This window comes from Indicator indicator, chromosome 16 (genome assembly GCF_027791375.1).
Source record: "Indicator indicator isolate 239-I01 chromosome 16, UM_Iind_1.1, whole genome shotgun sequence".
Taxonomy (NCBI): domain Eukaryota; kingdom Metazoa; phylum Chordata; class Aves; order Piciformes; family Indicatoridae; genus Indicator; species Indicator indicator.
In genome coordinates, this window is record NC_072025.1 from 1507581 (window position 1) to 1531482 (window position 23902).

Here is a 23902-nt window from a genome sequence, read left to right on the forward strand (position 1 = left end):
GTGGGCGGAGCCTGCCGAGAAACTGCCTCTTAAAGGGACCGCGCTGCTGCTGCCTCAGATCAGGAGCGGTTCGGGGCGGGTCCTAGCCCTGCCGGGGAGCGGCAGCCAAGGACCGCCTGCCTTCTGCTGGTGACCCGCGGCTGGGACAGCCGCACTAGAGTCCCTCCAGGCTTTGTCAGGGTGCATTAGAGCCCCAAGGGCTGCCAGAACCCTCCCCGGGATTCCCCAGCCCCTGCCAGGATCTGGCCTGGGAGCCCCCCAAACGCAGCCAGAAAGGCCTTGAGATCTCCCACCCTCTGCCAGAACTTTTCTAGGACCCCCCCCACCCCTGCTCGAGGCCCCCCAGAATCCCCAAACATCTGCCAGAACTCCCCAGTCCCCATCAGAACCCCCAACCCCCTTCTAGGAGCCCTCAGGCGATCGCCAAACCACTGCCAGAACTTACTCTGTACTCCCCAAAACCACTGCCAGAACCTCCCTCTCACCCCCCCCAGCTCCCAGCCCAAGGATAGGGACAGGCTGGCAGGTGCTTCAGCTTCTTTATTGATGGACAATTGTGCTCTGCCACCCCAGGGGCCCAGTAGAGCGTGGAGAGAGAGGGAAAGGCTCTGGGGGGGGAACAGGGAACACACTAAACACACGAGACGATGCTGCAGAGGAAGCTCTCAGCACGGCCCTAGGAGCCAGCACCTTTCTTCTGCCCCCACCCCTGACAAAAAAACCCAATTAGCTGTGAGGGGGTTGGATTCACCCCAGATTTGGTCTGTAGGGGGTGGGACTTCTGGCCAGGACAGAGTTTGGCTGTGGGGGAGGGGGGGTGAGTAGCAGCTTCCCTGGAGTGAGGAGGGTTACAGCGGAACCGTTGACCACAAGTCACCTCTCCCCTTCCCAAAACACCTCACCAGAGGGGTAAGGAAAGGGACATACAACACCCTGAGGACAGTCACTAGGCTAAGAGGAGTCCCAGCAGCACACAGGAACCTCCTACACTGACTCCAACTTACATCGGGACAGGGGAGAGGTTTGAACTACAAACACAAAAAAAAAATTAAAAAAAAAAACCCTAAACACTTCAAGTATATTTTTCTTTTTTTTTTAGTGATTTAAGGTCTCTTCCCCCTGCTGCTGCTGCTGCACTGGGCAGTGTTTAGCAACCTACACCCACTCTAAGGACAAGGACAGCGCAAGCGATGGCTGGTCTAAGGCAAAGGGAAAGGGGGAGAAGGGGGATGGGGGCAGGGAGGTGTGCAGCTGCTCAGGGGACTGGCACCACACGCATGGTGTTGGTGTAGCCGGAGCCGGGGCGCCAGCCCGTCAGCACGATCACCAGGTCGCCGCTCTTGAAGAACCCACGTGCTTTGCCTAGGAGAGGAGAGCAAGGGTCAGAGCTGGGGGCCAGGGGAACGCCACTTGTCACCCACTCCCCCCTGTCCCATAGCATCAAGAACCTCTCCTCCTCCTGCCCACCCAAGTTTAGGACCCTTCATCTCTACTCTGGGGCTCCTCTGTGATGCAGAGCTTGAAATTCAATAGCATGGGGCTTTCGGAAGGATTGGAAAAAGGAGTGGCCCTGCTCTGGGCTCTCAAGAGTGACAGGTGTCACAGTTCAAGCACATCCCACCTAGACACCACCCTGGGTTTCTGCTGGACCTCATGTGAAGGCAGCTCTTGACAACCAGTGCTGGATTCTATGGTGCTGCTCCGTCAGCAGGGTTGGACTGGATATTCTCCAGAATTCCCTTGCAATCCCTAGCATTCTGTGATTCTGTGTGACTCAATCTCCAGAGATCCCTTCAAAACCCTACCATCCTGTGACCCCACTGTGCCCTTTCCCAACCGGGTGTGACTAGGCTCATATGCAATCCCCTACCTCCCATTTCCCACTTGGAAACCATTACCGCACAGGCCCCCCCAGTTCCTCTTCCCCTGCCCCCATGGGTAAGCAGCCTCTGTAGCACTCAGGACCGTGCCAGGAGCCAGCAGAGCAGTGCTGGGGGAGGCCAGAGCAGTGCCACTCACCAACATTCATGCCCAGGTTGACGCGGAGGTCCACATCCTCCGCCCAGGCGTCCAGGGCCGGCTCTTTGCAGAGGACAGGGAAGATGCCGCGGTAGAGGTGGGCCTGGCGCGCGGTCTGGTCGTTACGGGTGATGGCAATGATGGGTGCCCGCGGGCGGTACCGCGACACCAGGTGTGCAGACCTGGGGGGAAGCAGACCTGGGCTGAAGCACCATGTCCCACAGGCACCACTGCCCCACAGCTGGCATAGTACAGCCAGAGCAAGCACAGCACCAAGGTCACCTTCGCCAAACCCCTGGAGGGGCACAAGAGGTGCTGGCAGGAGCCCAGCTCAAGCCAGCAGCTTGATGCTCAGCTCAACTCCCAGTTAGGCCAGACCCCCACCACCAACCCTTACTCCGGTCTCATGGTGAAAACATCTCCACACCTCCAAGTTTAGGAAGTGCCAGCTGCATGTTTTGGTCCCCAGACACAAGCCCCCATTTGTCTCTGTTGCTATGTGAAGGTGGCGAGGTGCCATCTATCCTGACCTCTGCAAGCAGTCCTCAGCATCTCAATGGGGGTCCCTCTGTTTTTGTGTGAGGGATGGACAGACAGAGCCCAGGCCAGCAGCGGTACCCAAAGCTTGCCAAGGAGGAAGCCATTTGCCTCCCGGCCACGTTCACCTGCTGAAGGCAGCCCACAGGCTGCTCGTGCGTCCAGGGCGGAAGAGAAAGAAACCCTGGTCAGGAAGCTAGGCACAGAGTGCTTAAAAATGACTTAAAATTGCCAGCAGCACACCCAGGATGGTGACTACAGGTCCCCCCCCTTCCCCTGGGCACTGCTTGCAGAGGGCACCTGCAAATAAAGGGAGGTTAAAATGGGCAAGGTCACAGCACTGACAGCTCTAGCTGCCTGAGGAGCACACCGCTATCTCCACAAGCTTTTGCAGCCTTTGTTTAGTGGAGCCAAGCTCAGCAACATTCAGAGATTTGCTGCTTAAAGCAGGCAGTAGCAGGCTGTTCCAAGCACCCACACACACGTGCCAGCTCTCAGACAATTCTTCCCACACTGACCCAGAAGGCCTCCGGGCAGCTCTTAAGAGATCCCAGGTTCTGCAAGGCCGTAACAGAATCCATGGCTAAAAATATTCAAATAGCAAAGTTCAAATCTCTTTAAAAAGGTCAAGTGTGTGGCTAGAACCTTTTACCAAGAAACATTAGAAGCACGAGAGGGGGATTCAGAAACTTGGTGCTTATAGTGACTCCTCATCTCTGCAGACAGTGGCTGCTTCAGATCACATTAGGCTGAGCGATTAGGGGAAGGATTCACTGATGGTCCAGATCTTCAGGTAGACTGTGCCCATAGAATCCCATCTCTGCTGCTGCACCAATTCTCTGAGGTGAATCCAGCACAAGAAATTCAGGTTTTCTTCCCCAAAAGCAGTCTGAGACTTATGGTTGGAGGTGCTTTGAGAGTAAGACAGCCTAGTTCCTCTATCTGAAAAAGCCCATCAGCAAGGCTTCAGCTTCTCCTCCACAACTGGAAGGGTGAGTGTCTACTCAGCAGGTGTCACAGTTGCTGGACAGAAGAAATCCCAAATTATGCAGTTTGAGCACATCTGCAGTGCTGTCTGTCACCTGCAAGCCCAGGCACTGAACTCACTGCAGCATATGAGCAGGGTTTGGCTGCTGGGGGCCTGCCCCCTTCTGAAAGGCTCAGCAATGGAGCAGTAATTTGGGTGCTACTACAAAAGACCTTGATTAAAAAACAAGACCAGTTTCAAAATTAATTAATTATTTAAGATCCTGCATCCACTGAACTTCTGCCTTTCTGATCAACCGAGGGTTTCTTGCCAGGAAGTTTGAGTCGAAGCTCCAACACTTATCTACTTTTCCAGCTGGTGCTGCTGGCAGCAGTGCCACTGGCGGCAGGGGAGGGAGGCAGGGCTGGGTGCCGATGCCACGCTGGCAAAGGCGGGCCGAGGAAGGTGGAGGTTTGACGTGTCTGAGATGTCTGCCCATCTCCTGAGGAACTGGCACTGCTGGGGCTCTCGGTTGCTGCCAGGACCTGGCCTGCACCGCTGCAGCTCTAGGCTTTCCCAGCCACCTTTTGGAGAGTTTCCTTCCCCCATCCATCCCTGCCAGGCAGCATGGGCTTGGCCTGAGGGAACCTGGCACCTCCTACCTTCCAGACTTGGTGAGGACAATAATGGCCCCGCTGCAGCACTTGAAGGAGGCTTCCACAGCGCCGACAGCGGCGGCCTCCGTGGGGTCGCAGTTGAGGGAGGTCAGGCGGCGCAGCTCCTCGAACAGCTGCCTGTGAAAGATGGCGGCTTCGGCCTCCCGGGCGATCTACAAAGCAACAGGTGCCCGGCGGGGACGACACCCACGTCATGCACGGCACAGCAGGCACTCGGGGCAGCACGGGGCGAGGTGCTCTGCCAGCCAGGTGGCACAAGGGACAGCCTAGCAATCGGCAACCAATCAGGATTCGACCGGCTATGCTGACAGGCTCACAGAGGAGCCACTGGGTTCTCCAGATTTCTCCTCCAAACCAGTGGCACCTGCTGAAGTCACCTCGCCCTGCCGTGCCCACACTCAGGTGACACTCATGCCAACTGCCAGGCGCTCTCGCTCTGCTCCTGCCCTACCTGGAGGCCCTGCCTGCGGCAGAGAGGAGCCGTGCTCAGGCTGCGGCGGTTAGGCAAGGCTGAGGCTGCAGCAGCCGGCCGCTCACCAAACCCCCTGCCCTGTTAGAAACGTGCTTGCACTCATGGCACCAAGCCCCCTCTCTGAGCCCTACCTGCCAGACTCGGTCAGAACTATCAGGGCTGGAGCTAAGCACTTAAAAGAGGCCTCCACCGCGCCCGCCGCCATGGCATCGGCAGGGTCCCTTTGGTTAACATTGAGGCGCAAAATCTCTTCGAAGAGCTGGCGGTGAAACATTGCAGCCTCGGCCTCGCGAGCAATCTGCCGGCCCGAGTCAGTGGGGGAGGAGGAGAAAAAGAGGGAAAAGAGAAGGAAAGATACACCAGAGTAACATGAGATCACGTTAATCTGCTTCATTGGCACAGTCATGCATGCAAGAGGACACGGCAGGGCAGGCTGTGAAACTCTCTGGCTCTCAGGTTGTGGAGCTGTGGAAAGCAGCTCAGGCTGAGGCAGCACAGCCATGCTGGGGTTTAACAGGGCCATTCCACTGCTGCTGCTTCCTTCCCTTCAGAGACTCTCCCGTGCCAGCTCTGATTCCTCAAGAGGCAGTTCCTGGAGCTCCACGTTCTCCCAACAGCTCTGATCTCTCCCAGATGCGTTTTCACGAAGCCAGCATGCAAGCCATTGGCTTCGTAAGATCAAGGTCAGCTTCAGGGCCAAAAAGGATCTGAGTTCAGCTTGAGGGCCAAAAAACATTTGAGCTGAACTTGAGGGCCAAAAAAGATCTGAACCCAGCTTAAAGGCTAAAAAAAAAAAAAAAAAATCTGAGCTGCACTCGAGGACCAAAAAATACCTGAGCCCAGCTTGAAGGCCAAAAGACATTTGAGCTGATCTTGAGGGCCAAAAAAGACCAAGTTCAACTTGAGAGCCAACAAAGTTTCACCTCCAAGTGTTGTAGCAACTTCCCTTTGAGTAATAAGGAAATAAATAGTAGCAAGCCTTCCTTACAGGGTTGTCACAAGGTGTGCTGGGATGTTTGTGCTTGGACAGCAGCACAACTGAGGGCCTTCTGCTCAGGCTCATCATTCATAATGAGTTCATCTCTGCATCCCAGAATGCTGGGACTCACTCCTGCTTGAGGCCCATTCTCCTCTCAGAAGACTGTGTTAGCCCCTGACAACCCCATAAAGAAGGCTTGCAGAGACCAGGAAGGCATGCAAAGGTTGATCATCTTCAGGAACAACTTCATTCAGTAACTCCAGAAAGTGAGCAGCAGCTACCCAGAGCCTGATGAGCTGATGTCCAAGCAGAGACTGAAGTGCCCTTACAGTGGAAGCTTTGAAGTTACATCCCTTCCAAATCACAATTTTTGCTGCTCATTAGTTAGGGTTAATGAATCATTGTGCACCATGCTAGGAATTATCCCTCCTCCACAGACACCAAGTTTAAGCCAAAGTAAAGTGTCTTATGTCTAAAAATAACAGCCCACATGTGAGGGGCTGGAACAGCTCTCAGGTGCCAACTCCACTTATCTTGCTGCTAGCCAACATGGGAGCAGCTGCCTCCAAATGCTTCCTCCACAGGCAGGAGCCACTAGCCAGGTAGTTTATGCTCAGCTCCTGGTGCAAAGTTAGCTCTGTGTAAACCAAAGGGCAATGAGAGGGCACCAGGTCCTGTTGGACAGTGGAAAGGCACCACAAGTTTTCAGGCCACACCACAGCTGCCTTCACGGGGATGGGAACAGCTCAGGAGCTTCCAGTTGGCACAGGGCTGGGATTACCAGGATGGAGATGGGAGAAAGGAAAATTAAGCTGCTGTATATACCCTGGTCCTATTCAACAGCATGGCCAGGGCAGTATCTGAAGCCAGATGTGAGTCATGGACTAGGACTGGAAGGAAGCATGCTCTCACAGGCAGGACAGAGCCTGCCCAGTATGTGCAAGCTTGCTACTGGACGTCAAGGGATGTGGCATTTCTGTCACAAGACATCAACTGTGACAAGCTCCTTCCTTTCTACAGAGCTGGCTGGAAAAGGATGGCTAAGGGAAACCACTGCAGAGCCCCAGAGCTGCCAGGACAGGCCAGGTGCAGACAGGTCAAGTCCTTCAGAGAAGTGCAGGTACACCCCTGATGGTTCTTGGCATCACAGCCCTTGTCTGCTGTCTGCATCTCACTGCAGTGAGCTTTCCTTGGAATGCTCCTGTAGCAGCACTGGATAAGCTGATGGATAAACCCAAACCCACAACAGGTCAGGGAACACAAACCAGAGCTGCTCTTCAGCAGAGGTAAGAGGCTCTCCGCCCTGCAATCACCTCTACCTACATCTTTTCAGCTGGAAAAAAAACATTCATCTGCTCTGGCCATGCTGCAGATCTTCAGACCATGGTCACTCAGGGCACTACTGCTGGGCTGCTCTTCACTACCACCAAATGAATTAGCTCAGAGGAAGGAAGATCCTGGCAGTGGGCAGACTTGCTTCTACCATCACAGAGTTGGCATCTTGCTGCCTAGGTCATGTCACATGAAATCAAGTGAATCTGTGTTTGCTTCTCTGTACAGAGGGTTAAAAGGTTCAATATTTGAGAGCAAACACCCCCAACTCCCAGCTCTGCAGGAAGAGGGAATCACATGAAGTGCTTGTTTGCAGGAATAAAGAAACCAAATGGACCCTAAGCCCAGGCTACAGGAAGAAGGAAACCAAATGGATCCTGAGCCCAGTATAGGCACAAGGAAACCCAAGGGATCCTGAGCCCAGGCTGCAGGTACAGTACAACCTGCCTGAGTTAGAATTAACGCTGGAATTGAAATCTAGATGGAAAGTTTGGCAAGTTTCCAACTCTTGGTAGAAAGGCAGTCTTGGTGATTTGCGGGGGGTAAAAAGTGAGGAAGGACTTTTTAGGTGCAGGGTTAGTTCAGCCTGTAGACCAGCAGTCTGCCTAGTAGTCATCAGGGCATAACCTGAACTTGCCATGTGCAAAAACCACTCCATATTGACCAGATCAGTGTAAGAGATTTACGTGACACTGCAAACCAACAGGAGCTGAGCTGATCAATCTCTTACAATCTAACTGCAAACAGAACTGGTGAGAGTTAACTGGTCAGAGTTACCACCACTGCCATTCACAGCACTAGTAACTGGGGGGTAGCAACACTGACATTAGGCTTTTTTGTCAGCTGAAACATGAGCTGGGCCAGCTCAAAGCAGAGCAAGAGGTTTCTGGCAGTTCAGGCATGTAAAACAATTTGGTGCTGTCAGTAGTCGTGCAACAAACCCCTCCTACTCCCCCAGAGCACCAGGTGCTGAATGCAGCAGCACTGTAAATCAGACCCACAAGCCTCCCACACACACATCCCCCCATGAAGGAGTCAGCCAAAGTCCTTCACTATCTACACTGCTCAAGCAGCTCCTTGACCTTGGAAAAGTTTTAAGGCATTTCACGTGCCACAAGCAATGGGGCGTTTGGAGAAACTCCTACCAGGATAACAGCAGAACACCCCTTTACCCCACTCTGCACAACAAGTCCTTGGGGAAATGTGAGCTTTGAGATTTCAGAGCAGTTCTCAGCTCTGCCTGACCACACAAAGCGAGGTTCAGGCCTTCAGGACCATGCTAGCTGAGAAAACACCATGAAACTGCTACTTGAGACTGTGAGGTGCTGCCACCAAGCACTTAGACCTTAGTGGAGGGGCAGTGGCATTTCAGATTTAGACTGAATATAAATACCAACTTCATTTGCTTCCAGCTGAGCAGTTGTGGCAATTTTATGTTGGGGGGGGAATTTTCGACCCTCCACAAGCTGGAAGAGCAATTTAGACTGGGTATTAACCCAATGACCTCTTGAGGTCCCTTGCAATCTCTATTAATATAGTGTGATAAGGAATAGATTCTTTCCAGTGAGGGTGGGGAGACACTGGAACAGAGGCTGCCCAGGGAGGTCGTGGATGCCCCCTCCCTGGAGGTGTTCAAGGCCAGGCTGGATGAACAACCTGGGCTGGTGGGAGGCCCATGGCAGGGGGGTTGGAACTGGATGATCCTTAAGGTCCCTTCCACCCCAACCCGTTGGGTGGCCGTGAGAGGCCTGGCTGAGGCGGGAGGCGCAGGGCAGGGCCACAGCCCTGGGGGGACCCCAGGCTCACCGCGTGCTGCATGCGCACAGCCTCCAGCGGGTAGTCTCCCTTGGCGGTCTCCCCGGACAGCATGATGCAGTCTGCGCCGTCCAGCACCGCGTTGGCCACGTCGCTGCCCTCGGCGCGCGTCGGCCGAGGCTTCTTGATCATGCTCTCCAGCATCTGCAAGAGAGCACAGCCAAAGGCATCAGGGCACTGCAGAGGCAAGCAGCTGCTTCAGGCTGGTTGCATTTCGATAGATGCTAGAGATTAGGGCAGAAGATGTGAAGCTGCCTAAGGACTCTGGGAGAAGAGTTTTCTTCTGTGGGTCCTTTCTGCTGGCCTCACGTTGGTTGGAGATGAGGAAAAATTGTTTTGCTGGTAGAGTGGTCAGGGATTGGAAGAGGCTGCCCAGGGAGGTGGTGGAGTCCCCATCCCTGGAGGTGTTCCAGAAACCCGTGGTCATGGGACTTGGGGCCATGGTTTGATGGCCATGGGGGTGTCGGGTTGCTGGTTGGACTGGATGAGCTCAGAGGGCTTTTCCAACCCAAACAATTCTATGACTCTATCAGACACTGAAACAGCTTCCCCAGGAAGGTGGTGGAGTCCCCATCCCTGGAGGTGTTCCAGAAACCTGTGGCCATGGCACTTGGGGCCATGGTTTGATGGCCATGGTGGTGTTGAGTTGATGGTTGGACTGGATGAGCTTGGAGAGCTTTTACAACCCAAACAATGCTATGATTCTATCCACCCAGGAAGGTGGTGGAGCCCCCATCCCCAGAGGTATTTAAAGAGTCCTGTAGATGAGGTGCTGAGGGATATGGTTTACTCAAGGACTTGTTAGTGTTAGGCTGGGCTCAATCTTAAAGGTCTTTTCCAACCTAGGTAATTCTGTGATACAGGACAAAGAGCTTTGAGTTTTGTACCTGGTCTGTATTTCACAGAAGATAAGAGTTGGAAGGGACCTCTAGAGATCCTCTAGTCCAACCTCCCTGCTAGAGCAGGGTCACTTAAGAGAAAAATCACCCAGAACACATCCAGGTGAGTTTTGAATGCCTTCAGAGACAACTCCACAACCTCTCTAAGCACCCTGTTGCAAGTGCTCTGCCACCCTCCTCCTGTTTATGCGGAACCTCCTAGGTTCTAGTTTGTGTCCATTGTCCCTTGTCCTGTTGCTGGGCACCAGTGGAATGAGTCTGGCTCCACCCTCCTCACACTTGCCCTTCAGACATTAGTAAGCATTTATGAGATCCCTCCTCAGTCTCTTCTCCAGGCTGCACAGCCCCAGCTCTCCCACTCCTGTTCCAGAGATGTGACCTGCACAACATCACAGGCACAGCACTCCCAAATTCCCAAAAGAACTTCCCAGCACAAGGCCTGGTCCAAAGAACTCAAAGCTCTTGAGAGCCTTCAGCTGCAGCTCACCGTGGGGCAACCATCACTCATTTCCTCCACAGCCACCACCCATTTCTGTAGCAATGAAGGAAGAAGCAGCCCATGACCCTGTAAACCCAGAGCCTTGCTGATGCCTGCTGCCTAGAGACAGGTTCTGCTTTAGGCACAAACTGCAAACCAGGAGAGGTTCCACCTAAACGTGAGCAAAAATTTCCTCCTGAGGGTCCCAGAGAACTGAACCAGGCTGCCCAGAGAGGTTTTGGAGTCTGCTCTGAAGATTCCAAGCCTGCCTGACCATCGTGATTCTGGGCAACCTCCTGTGGGTGGCCGTGCTCTACCTAGCAGGGGAATTGGAGCAGATAACCTCCAGAGGTCCCTTGCAACCCCCACCATGCTGGGATTCCACAGCCTGTGCCCAGAGCAAGCACAGCCAGGAAAACCAAGTCCTCCCAGTACCTGAGGACTCTCTGCCCATGATCTCTACTGGGAGCAGCGAAGCCAAGCACTAGCAGCTCCCAAAAAAATACACAGATGGATCTTTCACTTGGGTCCTCCTGATGCTGCAGTGTGGGCACTTCTTGTAAAATCCCTGGGAGCCTCAGCCAGGCTCCTCTGTCACACACAGCTGGGCTGCTACAAGGTGCCAAGTCTAGGCACATGCATTTCTTTGGTCAGCCCAAGGGGCTCGTCATGCATGAAGCTTTGAGAGGTGAAACCTTCAGAAGCCACACAGGATGTCCTGTAACCTTACTGGTGAAAATCCCAAACTAATCATTAAAGTGCCTCAAGATGGACAAGGGGCAATGGATGTAAGCTACAGCAGAGGAAGGTTCACCTCAACATGAGGTCTGTGAAGGTCACAGAGCACTGGAGCAGGCTGCCCAGAGAGGTTGTGGAGTCTCCTTCTCTGGAGGCTTTCAAGACCCATCTGGATGCATTCCTGTGTGACCTGTGCTGGATTCTGTGGTCCTGCTCTGGCAGCAGTGGGTGGACTTAATGATCTCTAGAGGTTCCTTCCAACCCCTCACATTCTGTGAGCCTGTGATGAGGTGCTCTGGGCACCTCCCTCTCAGGGCAAGTCTGCCAAACCATGATAACTACCCCCATCCACACCCTGCCAGGCTGGCTGTGTCCCAGTACCTGAGTGGCACAGATGATGGGTTTGCCAGCCCTATTGCAGCGCCCAATCATCATCTTCTGGGCAAGGAAGACTTTTTCAGCAGGGATCTCAATGCCCAGGTCACCGCGAGCCACCATAATACCATCGCTGGCCTCCATGATCTCATCAAACCTGACAGGAAGAGAAGAGGTTTGTTACTCCACTTCTTCTGCAAAGCAGCTTCCTCTGTTCTGTCCTTCCCCTTGGGAAAGGTCACTCTCAAGCACAACACAGCCGTGCTGCCACCACAAGGCCTTTCCAGCTGCCATATTGGTCTGCTGGACACCAAGGGAAGAGAAGAAAGCCAAGACCAAGCCATAGCACAGATGAAGTGCCACAGAAAGCTTTCTAAAGCTCTATACAGAGAGCAAGAGGAGCAGAAGTTGATCTGAGAGTTTCTCAAAGACATGTTTTGGTCACAGCCCCTGCCATAGCACGAAGGGGTTGTGCTCTGTGTTGTAGGTTAAGGGAAATCAAGAGTTAATAGGTATAACCACAAAGAAAAGTCCTGCAAAGGCTGGAGGGTCCCAGGGGGACAGGCAGCTTGTCCCAGGATATTGTAATTTGTTACTCTATTCCATTTTCCTATATCTTTCTATGTAAGGGAGTACACAGCCAGTTCTCTATTTCTCTTGTCTCCATATCTTTTGTGGGGGAGAGGTTTTTTCCTCCTGGCCTTGGCTGGCAGTGAATTCCCAGCTACACCACAGGGCCTGTTGAAGCCTGTGGTAGGCCTGGTTCTAGGCAAGGGAGCTGTTTGGCCTACTGAGGGTGAGTAGGGTGGAGGTTTTTTGCAGGCTCTGGAAGGTTCTGGCCTGGTAGACCCAGAATTGAGCCTAATGTGTGACTGTGTTCCTTTCACCTGAATGCCTTTAGTCTATATTTGTAAACAGAACTTCCACTTAAACTTCCAACCCAGTGCGGAGCATTTTTACCTTACTCCTTGGGAAGAGGTAAAAAGATCTTTTCCATCCTTTTGCCCTCATGCCTCAAAAGCAGGACCGGGGCAGAGCTCACCTGCGCACGCCCTCGTGGTTCTCGATCTTGCTGATGATCTTAATGTTCTTCCCCTTCTCCCCCAGCACCTTCCTGACGGCGTGGACGTCGGCGGCCTTGCGGATGAAGGAAGCGAACACCATATCCACGTTCTGCTCCACGCCAAACTTCAGGTCCTGGATGTCCTTCTCGGAGACTGCTGGCAGGTCGACGGCAGCACCGGGCAGGTTGACTCCCTTCTTGCTGCCCAGCATGCCGCCGTTCTCCACCTCTGTCAGCACGTAGTCCTTGCCTGCAACAGAGGGGTTCCAGGGCTTGCTGGCCTGCTCCCACACCACCTCCTTGCCCTGCCCAGGCACGGCGGTGACAGAACGCACATCGCTGCTCTCCTTGGCTTGCGCTTTACCCTCAGGGGTAAAATGGACTTGTTTCAAACCAATGCTAGGCTCTCACTGCAAGGACAGCAAGGTGCTGAGGTGGGTCCAGAGGAGAGCAACAATGCTGGGGAAGGGTCTGGAGAACAGACTCAGGGCAGCTTAGGGAACTGGGATTGTTTAGCCTGAAGGAGACCGAGGGGAGACAACCTCTCTCCATGGTTACCCCAAAGGAGGCTGGAGCCAGGTGGGGGTTTGGTCTCTTCTCCCAGGAAGTGACAGGACAAGATGAAATGACCTAGATTTGTACCAGGAGGACGGTTTAGGTTGGACATGAAGAACAATTTCTTCCCCAAATGGTTGTCTCAGGCCTGGAACAGGCTGCCCAGGGCAGTGGTAGAGTCCCCATCCCTGGTGGGATTTAAATCCATATAGATGTGGTGCTGAGGGCCATGGTTTAGTGGTGACCTGGCAGTGCTGTGGTAACAGTTGGACTTTACAGAATGGTCCAGGCTGGAAGGGACCTCCAAAGGTCACCCATTCTGACCTCCCTGCAGTCACCATGGACATCCCCAACTAGATCAGGTTGCTCAGGGCCTCATTGAGCCTCACCTTGAGTATTCTCCAGGGAAGGGGCCTCAACCACCTCTCTGGGCAACCTGTTCCAGTGTTCTCATAGTAAAGAACTTGTTCCTGACACCTGATCTAAATCTGCTCTTCTCTAGTTTGAAGCCATTGCCCCTGTTCCTGTCCCTGCAGGCCCCTGCAAACTGTCTCTCTCCATCCTTCTTGTAGCTCCCTTCAGGTACTGGAAGGCTGCTATTAGGTCTCCCCAGAGCCTCCTATTCTCCAGGCTGACTTGACCTTCAAGACCTTTTCCAGCCTAAATGATTTTACGGAGAACCACATATTTCTTTCTTTAACACACAAATGCAAGCTCGAAAAACAGTTATTGGAAGAGAAGTACAAATATGGTCTGAGAAAAACCCAAACAGGCACATCTGGAAGGGTTGCTCCTCACCTTTCTCCTTAACCACCAAAGAAATCAGACCATCATCCACGTAGATCTTGCTGCCAAGATCTACCACCTTGGTTAGGTTCTTGTAGTCCACCCACAGCACGTTCTCATCGCAGTTCTCCATGAAGGCATCATCCAGAGTCACTTTGAGCTGTGCACCCTTCTTCAGCTCCACTTCTGCTGTCCCACTCTATGGGTTAAAAGATGCATTGCAGCAAAAACCAGTGAAGACCAGCACAGCACCACCTCCCAGCATGCAGCAGGTCAGACTTTGTGACCTGGCTCGCTATCCCAAGACAGTTTTGGGTTGAAAAAGGCCGCAGGTTAACACAGTATCTAGGCTCAAAACTACGAAGGAAGGGGGAAAAAAAAAAAAGCAGCAACTTACTCCCTTAATGAGTCCAGTTCTGATTTCAGGTCCCTTGGTGTCCAGTGCAATAGCTACAGGTCTGTAGGTGATGGGATCAGAGGCAAAGCTCTCTGTAGCTTCTCGCACGTTCTTGATTGTGCCCTCATGATACTGGTGAGGAAATCAAGCAGAGATGGAAAAGTTCAGCCCATTTCTACCCAGCTGCTTCTGCAACAGGCCACGATACACCCAAGCTGACAGCTTTGCTCTCATATTATGCTCAATGTCAGTTCTAGCTCGAGAATGCAATGCAGAGCTTCCAGAAGAGCTCAGTGTGAGGATACGATGGCCTTCCCCACACAGATGTGGAGTCCAGCAGTTATCTAGCCCCCAGCTTTGGTGCCCCCAGCTCTAATCTCAGAAGGACAACTCAAGGAGACAGCCCAGGCACTCGGCTGAGGTGATTCTCCATCAGGAGGTACATCTCTGAAGATGGCCCATTGACACCAAAGCTTTGCTGAACATCTGCCTGTTCAACACTAGCAGAGTACTGGATGGGTTGTGTGCCTGGAAAGACTATTGTACACCAAGAAACTGCCACAGCCACACGACTGCCCCCTTCCCTCCATGCTGTGAAGGGAGAAGGCAGGAGGACACCCTCTGAGCTGCCAACTCCCCCACAGATTCCCAGCCTGACTCCTCCTTATCAAAGCTTTTTTTTATAGCTCTTTGGCTTCAATTTCCCCTGAAGATAAAGGGCTTGCTAAAAGGATGTAAAGTATTTACATTTGACTTCCAGAGCCAAAGCAATCACAGCCAGAAGTTCAATAACCCAGCACTGCTCAGCCAGCTTCCAAACTTTCACACGGACAAAGGCCTTTTGCCACTGCCGGTTTGAGGCCAGACAGTTGTGTGGGGAAACTCCTGGCCCCACTATCTCAAATGAGCTTCAGATGGCCAGGAGATCAGTTTACTTGACTTGCTTAAACAACATTAGGAGATAACCTTGACTGCAAGTTGTGTAACACTTGTCAGGCTTCTGCAGATAAGTACTACCCTTTCCTCACTCTGTGCCACAGAGCCATTGTGTGATCTGACTCACCTGCAAGCACCCAGCTCTCCCCAGGTCACTCATCCACCTCCAGCCCCACACACCAGCTTGAGGGACAATAAGCCAGCACCAGGAAGGTGAGGCTGGAAAATCCTGTGCCAGTGTGTGTCTGCATGCCCTCAGTTTGTGTGTGTGCTGTTCAGAGCAGGGAGAACGATTTGCTTTATTGATTTGAGGGTACAGGCTGAGAACAAGAAGGCCCTGGCCCCTCTGTGCAGCACAGAAAACCTGCCTGTTAGCTTTATCTGCTCCTAATCATTTGGGGTTTTTCCATTTTCACTTGGTAGTGAGGCCTAACTGGCTTCCAAGGAGCCCAGCTTCCTGGAGAGTTACGTATGCAGAGCAGGAATGCAGGCAGAGCTGGAAGTCACAGCCAGTTTTTTCCTACACCAAAGGCTGGCAGCTAAAGCAACTCTGATAAAGCCAAAGCCCTGTGGAATGCTTTATGGTGAATACAAGAACCAAAGCACTCACCACAGATGAAAACTCTGGGGCTTCACTAGAGGTTAGATTGCTTTGGAGGAACCAGGAGGGAACTCCAGCATAAGGCTGGCTACGGCTGTCAGCACAACTCAACAAGAGCTGGCAGCAAGACCAGGCTCTGCTGTAACCTAACCTCACTCACATCAAGTGTGCAATTAGACCTCACCCAGAGCAGAAAGCCACAGTCCATGTCCTCAACCTCAGCTAACAGGGACCAAACCACAGCAGCAGCTAACAGTGTGAAAATTCCCACTTTCAGCCTGGCCACCAACTCCCTGACAAGCCACCCAGCCCACAAGCCAAGAGCTGGCTGCTGAGAGGCAGTTATCCCTTGTTACCCTTTCTTCAGGCAGCTCTGGCTAACTGCAGCCTGGCCACCAACACCATCCCAGGGTGTTCAGTCAGGGTCTGAGGGCTGTCTGCAGTTAAGCATCAACCTTTGATTCTGACAGCACCCTCTTGGCCTTTAAAGGGTGAGAGGCCAGGCTGTTATGCACCGCAAGGCTCACGGTTCACTAAGTAAAGCCACCTGCAGCTGCTACCAGCTACTGGTTGACATTTTGAAAGCTGGAGGGCAGCCAGGGTCAGAGGGAAAAAAAAAAAAAAAGTCATCAGGAAGGCTCAGGGTGGCATTGCAGGCAACCTGGAATGGGATCCTCACCTCCTCCAGCACTGCTGAAGATCTCAGCTATTTATATCAAGAAGGGCTCGTCTGCCACAGACTGCGTTGGCTTCTTTTGACCTTATTCTTAAAAGCTCAGCCACTAGCTTCCAGGTGCTGTGGTGGCAACCTCAGGACTGCCAGTCACACAGCTGGAGCAGCTGGGTAGCACAGCACACCTCAGGGTTCAATCCTTTCAACTAGGCACAGCAATGATCTCAAATCACTAAAGGTTTTGAGACATGGTTAGTCATTGTGTACCTGCCTGCAAAACCCCCAGCAAGCAAACAAGAAGTAAGACAAGGAGATGCTGTGCCCCCTGCAGATGCTGTGCCCCCTGCAGATGCTGCAGAGCAAAACAGGGCCAAACGTTCTCAGCTGCAGCAGCTTTGCATGACAAAGGTGAGAAAGAACTGCAGGGTTCCATGACAGGCAGCTGGCACACCTAGTGTCAGATTATCAGTTGCCTGGCTCCCTGGCATAGAGAGGGCTGTGGAACCAACTTGAACAGCTTCCAAAAAGAGCTGGGAAAGCACATTGAAACGTTATCAACTATTGCATAAGTTCTGTATTTATCAACCAACAGCTCCCTCCAAAAGCAGAGCTCTGCTTTGCCTTCCCCCACCAAGGCTGCTCTGGGCTAAGCTGGATTTCCCTCTGGCATGACTGACAGGACCAGCAGACACACACACCCCCTCTGGCCAAGGCCATATGAGCTCAGACCTCACCCTTCCTTACCTCATGGGTGCCATGAGAGAAGTTGAGGCGGGCAACATTCATTCCAGATTTAATCATTTCCTTCAGCTTCTCCACTGAACGGGAGGCTGGGCCTGGAAGAAGAAACATATTAACTTGGGAAAGGTACTGAGGTAACCCACATGTGCTAGGCTGCTCCATCTGGAAGTATGAGGATGAGGGACCTGCTGAGCACTGGAGCAGCAAAGATTGTTTTAACTTGTCTTGAAGGGCAGAACAGAACCCAAGGCAGTTCTGATCTCTCTTGACTACTCCTCCTAGCAGTAACAGGGGTTAGGCAGACATGGGAAAGTTGGGTTCCTTCACCTCACAAGATCAGCCCCTTGGCAAGGGATGAAAGCCAGAGGCCTCTCACAATTTCCCCTGCAAGCTGCATCAAGACAAGAGAAGGCTCCAAGGAGACCTTATTGTGGCCTTCCAGTATCTGAAGGGGGCCTACAAGAAAGCTGGGGAGGGACTTTTTAGGGTGTCAAGTAGTGGTAGAACTGAGGGGAATGGAAAAAAATAGAAATGGGTAGATTCAGGTTGAATGTTAGGAAGTTTTTCTCCATGAGGGTGGTGAGACACTGGCACAGGTTGCCCAGGAAGGTGGTAGAAGCCTCATTCCTGGAGGTTTTTAAGGCCAGGCTGGATGTGGCTGTGAGCAACCTGATCTAGTGTGAGGTGTCCCTGCCCATGGCAGGGGGGATGGAACTGGCTGATCCTTGAGGTGTCCTTCCAGCCCTGACAGTTCTGTGATTCTCTAAGAGGTGTGGAGCTGGGGCTCCCTCCCGTACCAATGGTGCAGATGATGCCGGTGTTCCTGGCGATGGTGGGCTCTGAGTCGATGTCCAGGCGGCACATGTGCTCCAGGAAGGTGTCTGCCATGGCAGCGTGCAGCTGCTGGGTCTGGATGAAAGCAGTCCCTGCATCGTGGTGCTTCGACATGGTTGCTGGAATCCTGTGTCTACAAAGAGAAGCAGTGCCAGGATGAGGAACCCCCCACAGGGCTTGCTCAGGGAGCAGAGACAAAGACACCCACGTGATGAAGATGATGGAGGTAACAAGAAAGCTGCTACTGGGTCGAGCTATCTTTAATGTTCCTAATTGAGAGTCTTAGAAACAGGCAAGACAAACTTCTACTTGCTTGTCATCCCCCACGGCCGCCACCCAAAGCTCACCTGCCTTCTATGCAGAGGTTCCCTTCATAGCTTCTCTTCATTGCCAGTCTTCCCTTGGAGCTACACAACGCAACAAAATTCAAGCACTTGAGTGCACAGGCAGGGGCTCTGCCTCCTCCCGCCCAGCTCTCTCCGTAGCTTCTCCTACAGCCCCGGGCTGCTCTCCCCACGGGGAGCAAGGCAGCGGGGCACCAGTGTGACTGCAGACACGCTCCTCTGCGGGCAGCCTGCTGCCCAGGAGCACCCTGGCACGCCAAGCTCTGTCTAAGCCTCAAACCCACCCTTTAAGCCTGTCCGAGCAAGGAGACTTGAGTTGATTAACCACACCAGCTTGGCAGAGAACATGCAAGAGGCTGAAGGTTTAATATGCTCTGAGACCCTCTTCAAACCAAGGATGCTGTGCATCTGCCCCATCTCCTGCATTCCCCTGCAAGGTTCAAACACAGTCACACAGAACACATCAGGGGTTGGAAGGGACCTTGAAAGATCATCCAGCCCAACCCCCCTGCCACAGCAGGATCACCCAGAATAGGTCACACAGGAAGGCATCCAGGCAGGTTTTGAATGCCTCCAAAGAAGGAGACTCCACAACTTCAAAGTGTGGATAAAAAAGCCCTCTCTGAACTAAGGCTGCTTGCTTCTACAGAACTAGAGCATTCCCACCTCAGCAGGAACAGCCTGCAAGCCCAAGAGGAAGATGAACTGAAGCTTAACTGTCTGCTGGGATGAGAGGATACTCCCCAGCAGCACTGGTGCCCCTGGGGCATTTCTAAGTGCACACTGCAGGCCTCACCACAATCATTTTGCTCTCAAGGAGCAGTAAAAGCTGTTTGTCCTCTCCAACCTGCCCAGGCTAGACTGACGGCATTCAAAGCACCTCCAACAAAGAGTGATGTAAAGTGGCAGCTGCTGGCATGGGCAGATCACTAGTTTTGACTTCAAACCAGGTGCTCCTTCAGCAGAAGCTGGCTTTCCCCACCAGATAGACCTTCAGCATGGCATTCATTGAACACAGGCTGCTGTTCAGCTCAGGGACAGAGGAGGCGTCAAGTCTGCCCGCACAAGCAGACCGAAAAACCCCTAATAAATCTCAGAAGTGTTAACTTCACACATCAGCTAGCCCAGCTTCCAAAGGGAGGCACTCCCAAAGCCCAACACTTTCAGCAAGCTAGCAGAGCTGCCCAGAAGGAAGCCATGCTTCTCGAACAGCAGGCAGGGAGATCCCCTGCCAGCCCTGCCATGTGCCTGCCCGGTGCCGCAGTCGAGCCAAGGCTCCTCCCCCCTCAGCCTCTCCTGCTCCGCAGAGACCTCCCCCACGTACGTGCAGATCGTGCAGCTCCTCTTGCAGCCAGCCCTGACTCACCATCGCCTCGCTCCCATGCGGCAGAGAGGAGCCAGGCCAGCGAAAACCATAATTTGTCCTGGCAAAGCCTCCCTGTCCCTCAGCCCTGCCAGAAGCTGCTGATTCACCGGAGTCGCTACAAGAAGGTTTGCCCACATCAAAGGGCCGCCAGAGTCCCATCCTTGTCGGAAACCCTGCCGGTCAGCCCCGAAACATTGTGTTTTAGCCCTCTGACACTTGCTGCTGCACCCTCTAACATCTGCGGGGTACCGACAGCTTCTCTGGATACCGGGTTAAAAAAAAAAAAAAAAAAAAAAAAAAAAAAAAAAAAAAAAAAAAAAAAAAAGGGTTTCGCTGGGAAATGGCCTCCAGGCAAAGCCAGCAGATCAGGTCTGCACAGCTTCTGGAAACCAGAGTCCCAGACAGCAGGACCCAGAGAGAAAAACTGCAGCCAGAGCATGACTTGCACGGGTTTAAAATAGGCAGGCAACTTGTCCTTATCTGATGGACATCCCCCCACCCACCCCAGTCACTCACAAATACCATCTGAAACCCCTATCTAAAGCCCTTACAAGGGCAGAAAGAGAAAGGAAAGTGAAACCCTCATTCACAATCTTCTTCACAAGATTTTCCAGCAGTTCAGCGAGCTCAGAAGAATCAGAGACACTGTGACCTTGTCCAGGAAGGAGAGCAGCCACAAGTTACCCTCAAACTCCACCCGGCCCACAGCACCATGCTCCCAAGTTTCTCTTTTTCAGCAAGGGGACAAAAGCACCTTGGTTTTTTTCCCCCAAAAGGTACTTGGAACAAAGTACCAATTTGTTTCCAAACCACCAAGTTTCCCTTTTTAACATCTCCTCCTGCCTCCAATTACCACTGACTGAGTTCTACTGGAAGGACCAGACCAGTCTACTGACAGGAATGTCTGGTATTTCCCACTACTCCACAGGTTTTCCCAAGACAGAGAGCACTCAGTCTGGGCTGAGCAAGCCATACTTTACAAAGCCTGAATGTTTCCAGTCGCACTGAAAAAATATTAATTCCTTCCTCGAGGGATAAGGATTAAAGCCCCCAAGTTTATTACTTGGGTTGCCTGTGCTTCCAGCAGTATCCCAAAGATGTCTGGTTATCTCCTCAGCTCATGAATATTCTAGAAGGAGCTGTTTGAGGTCAGGACTGGTTTTGCAGTAGTGAGGTGACTAACCCCAGCCAGCTCATCCTGCAGTGGACTGAGAGAAACCCTAACTCCACTGCACTTTGAAAAGGAAAAGGGAAGAAAGGAGCGGAGAAAAACCCCTAACTCCATTGAACCTCGAGAAGGAAAAAGGAGGAAAGGAGCTGAGAGAAACCTTAACTCCCCTGCACCTCAAGAAGGACAAAAATGGACAGAGAGGCAGCAGCAATCCCCACCCTTAAATCCCCTCCCTGGGGCAAGCCTTTGCTGTTATCAGCAGTAAAGGGAACCGGAAATAACCAGCAACACACCAAAGGCGTGGCACTGCCTGTGAAAGTTGCAGGCAGGCAGTGGGGAGGCTCATTCTGGGTGATGATTCAGGTTTTATTGGCCAGCCTCCTTTACACAACCTCCCTCACGCTGCAGAACAAGGCTGCTCATGCCCAGTGCCCTCAGCCAGAGGCAGATATGGTTTGAGTTAAACATTCATATTTGAGAAGGGCAGGGTTATGAAACTGGACAGGCCTTCATATTCCCAAAATCGGCCTAAAAAAACATCAGCTTTGTTCGAGTCCAGAAGCTGAAGGCACTCAACAACAGGAGGAAAAAAAAAAAAAAAAAAAAAAAAAAGAAAAGAGAACAGCCCTGTGGCAAAGCAGGCTTTTGCTACAGCCTCCTCCAGAGAGGGAGGACAGCACACTCCTCCCTGGGTGCCTGTTGCGGGAGGTGCCATTGGCACCGTTACATAAGGACAAGATGGCCACCCCCAAAATGCCACCTCTTTTCTGCAACCTTGGATGGGACCCAGGAGCTACCACCACCTGCTCCTGGCTGGCAGACGCTGTTCCAGGCAGCGAGACCCACAGCTCTGACATGGAGGTGCCTCTGCAGCATTTTGGCCAGCCCTGGGTGCCATCAGCACTTCCCCTCCCTGCAGACAGATTAGTGTTGTCTTCCTTCTCTGGAGGGCAAAACCATACAAGAGGCTTAACAAAAGAATAAAAAAGTTAAGGGGACAAGCATCAGGTACTCGGCAAGAACAGAGACTTATCTGGAGGGTATTTGCAGTGTGGGCACACCTACCAGTTTAACCTTGCAGTGTGGTGCTCTGGTAGAGGACAAGGAGCCTAGCCCCACGCCAGCGGAAACCACTCATCTGCCTTCAAGGAGATCGTAAAAAAACCTCTTTGCATCACAAAGGGAAGCTTCAAGGGTGTTTTTAACATTTAAATCCACCTCCAGGTGCATTTACCAATCCCACCCAGCACCCCCAACTCCAGGCCGGGGATTTGCTGCGCGCCTAGCCGTGGGTGGCTGGGCCAAGGTACTGCAGCCCCATTCCCTACGTGCCATCCATCACCTCGTGCGGCGGCCTCTAGGCACCATCTTCCCTGGCCTGGGAGAACAAGGGCCTAAATCCGGCCAGGCAGGAGATAAAGGACCAAGCACGTGGTCCCGGCCGGCCTGGGAAAGGTTTCCTTCCTATCAGATTAAGTTATCAGCTTCGCGTGTGGCAAGGGTATTAACTGCGGTGCTGGATCGCTCCAGCCAACGCCAATAAAAATCAGGTTATTATAGAACTAAGGGCTCTGGGGGTGGGGGTGAAGAAGTAGGTACAAAGAAAAAGGCAGGGTGCTCAAACAAAGGGCTTGGAGAGAGTCTCCACAAGCTCTTTACCTAGTCAAGGTGAAGTTTCTCAGGAGGGTTTCACAGGCTTCCAACACGTGGCTGGCAGCAGAGCTTCCTGCCCCAAGCAGACAAACCCTCTCCTTGCTCTGATGATGGTTTGGTACAGAGATGGCTTCAGCATGCCCCAAACTTTAGGCCACCGAACTTTAACGCCTCTGAATTAGGCTAAATTCTGCTTTGTGAATGGCACGTGGGGCATGAAATTAGCCCAAACGCTGCTTTACGATTGGGATGTGGGGCATAAAATTGTGCGCTGAGATTTGATTTTTTTTTTTTTAATTATTTTAATTGAGCACTCCTAGTTGCACAACAAGCTCTTGGGTTTCCCCGGAGGTATCTGGGTCAAAAAAAAAAATCCTCTTTGTCATTCAATCTTTAGGCTGAGGCAAGACAGAAAGTTAAGATATTAACATCACAAAACCCTCCCCAAAACCCCTGATTTTTGTTAACCTGAGCCCGGTCACCAACTCGTTGCCTTCTCAGAACAAAGCAGGTTTTGAGAGATCGCCGTCTACTTTTTATTAATCCGAGGAGACAGTGAGGAGGTTGCCATTGTCCGCCCACAAAAGCACTATTCATGCCCAGCAGAGAGGGTTTAAACGCGTTTCAAAGGTTTTTCACAGTTCAAGGGCCTGTCTAAATCAATTGGACGTGTTCAGGCAGGAATAATGACGGGGGAAGATTCATTCAGAAGATGCCTTCTCTTGCGGGGAGGGGAGGAGAGAGGGAATAACGAGGCTGCAGCATCAGCCGGTGAGTTTAGTGAGCCGTACGCTGATGCCAGCTAATGCCCTTCAGAGCATCGCCGCGGCTCTTACGTGAGGGCAGGCACGGCGAAGGGGGGGGCTGGGGAGGGGGGGCCGGCAGAGTTTTTCGCTCCGTCTCCATCTGACTCAGCCTCCCAGAAGACTCTGGTTCAGCCCTAGCCATCAGGATGAGATGTTGCAACGCAGGCCCAACGCTCCGTTTTATTGCCTTTTCCGCTTCCCCCTTCCTCCTCACCCCGGTACCTCTCCGAAGGGAGAGCCTCTCCCACACCTCCCCGGTACCTCACCTCAAGGCTCTACCTCTTTCATACCGCCACTGCCTGAGGGAGACCCTCGCCCAACGGCGGGAAGGGGAATGATGGCGGCGGACCCCGCTCCTCGCTTGCCAGCCACCCGTTAACCCTCAGGCCGCCGTTATTTGCCGCCGTTACCTGCCGCCGCTCAGCTTCGGCCCGCGCCCGTCCGCTCCCAGAGCCGCCGCTCCTCTGCGCGCCGCCTGGCCGCCCCGCCAAGGTGATCCTGGCTGGACGCAGCACCGCCTCCCAGCCGCCCCTCACCCGAGGATCCTTCCGCCACTCGCCCCGTCACAGAAGGAGGAGGCGGGGCGTCGGGACTCATTTTTCTTTCTTTTTTTTTTCTTTTCGGCGGACGCACAAAGCGCGGAGGAAGGTGCTATGACCCTCGATCGGCCAATGAGGGGATGGGACAC

The 23902-nt window shown here is 52.8% G+C and overlaps 1 protein-coding gene across 2 annotated transcripts; it reads right to left on the reverse strand.

Moving 5' to 3' along the window:
- Positions 1-529: 529 nt before the first annotated feature.
- PKM (pyruvate kinase M1/2) lies at positions 530-23657 on the reverse strand. 2 transcript variants are annotated; one of them, XM_054388177.1, is made up of 11 exons: positions 23625-23657; positions 17838-18007; positions 17044-17135; positions 14090-14221; positions 13705-13891; positions 12331-12601; positions 11295-11445; positions 8790-8942; positions 4804-4970; positions 2020-2201; positions 530-1362 (listed from the first exon to the last, which is right to left on the reverse strand). In XM_054388177.1, the coding sequence occupies exons 2-11, from the start codon at positions 17986-17988 to the stop codon at positions 1256-1258; spliced, it is 1593 nt and encodes a 530-aa protein (XP_054244152.1). In that variant the 5' UTR covers positions 17989-18007; positions 23625-23657; the 3' UTR covers positions 530-1255. The 2 variants fall into 2 exon arrangements, with proteins under 2 accessions (XP_054244152.1, XP_054244154.1); XM_054388179.1 differs by lacking the exons at positions 4804-4970; positions 23625-23657 and adding an exon at positions 4186-4352.
- Positions 23658-23902: the final 245 nt, after the last annotated feature.

Excerpts from the sequence above, each read along its gene's own strand:
- PKM (XM_054388177.1), bottom strand. The coding sequence starts at position 17,988 with ATGTCGAAGCACCACGATGCAGGGACTGCTTTCATCCAGACCCAGCAG. Across the intron at positions 8,943-11,294 it reads CCATCATCTGTGCCACTCAG|ATGCTGGAGAGCATGATCAA; the intron begins GTACTGGGACAC and ends GCTCTCTTGCAG. Across the intron at positions 2,202-4,803 it reads GTTCTGACCGAGTCTGGCAG|GTCTGCACACCTGGTGTCGC; the intron begins GTAGGGCTCAGA and ends GCTTCCCCCCAG.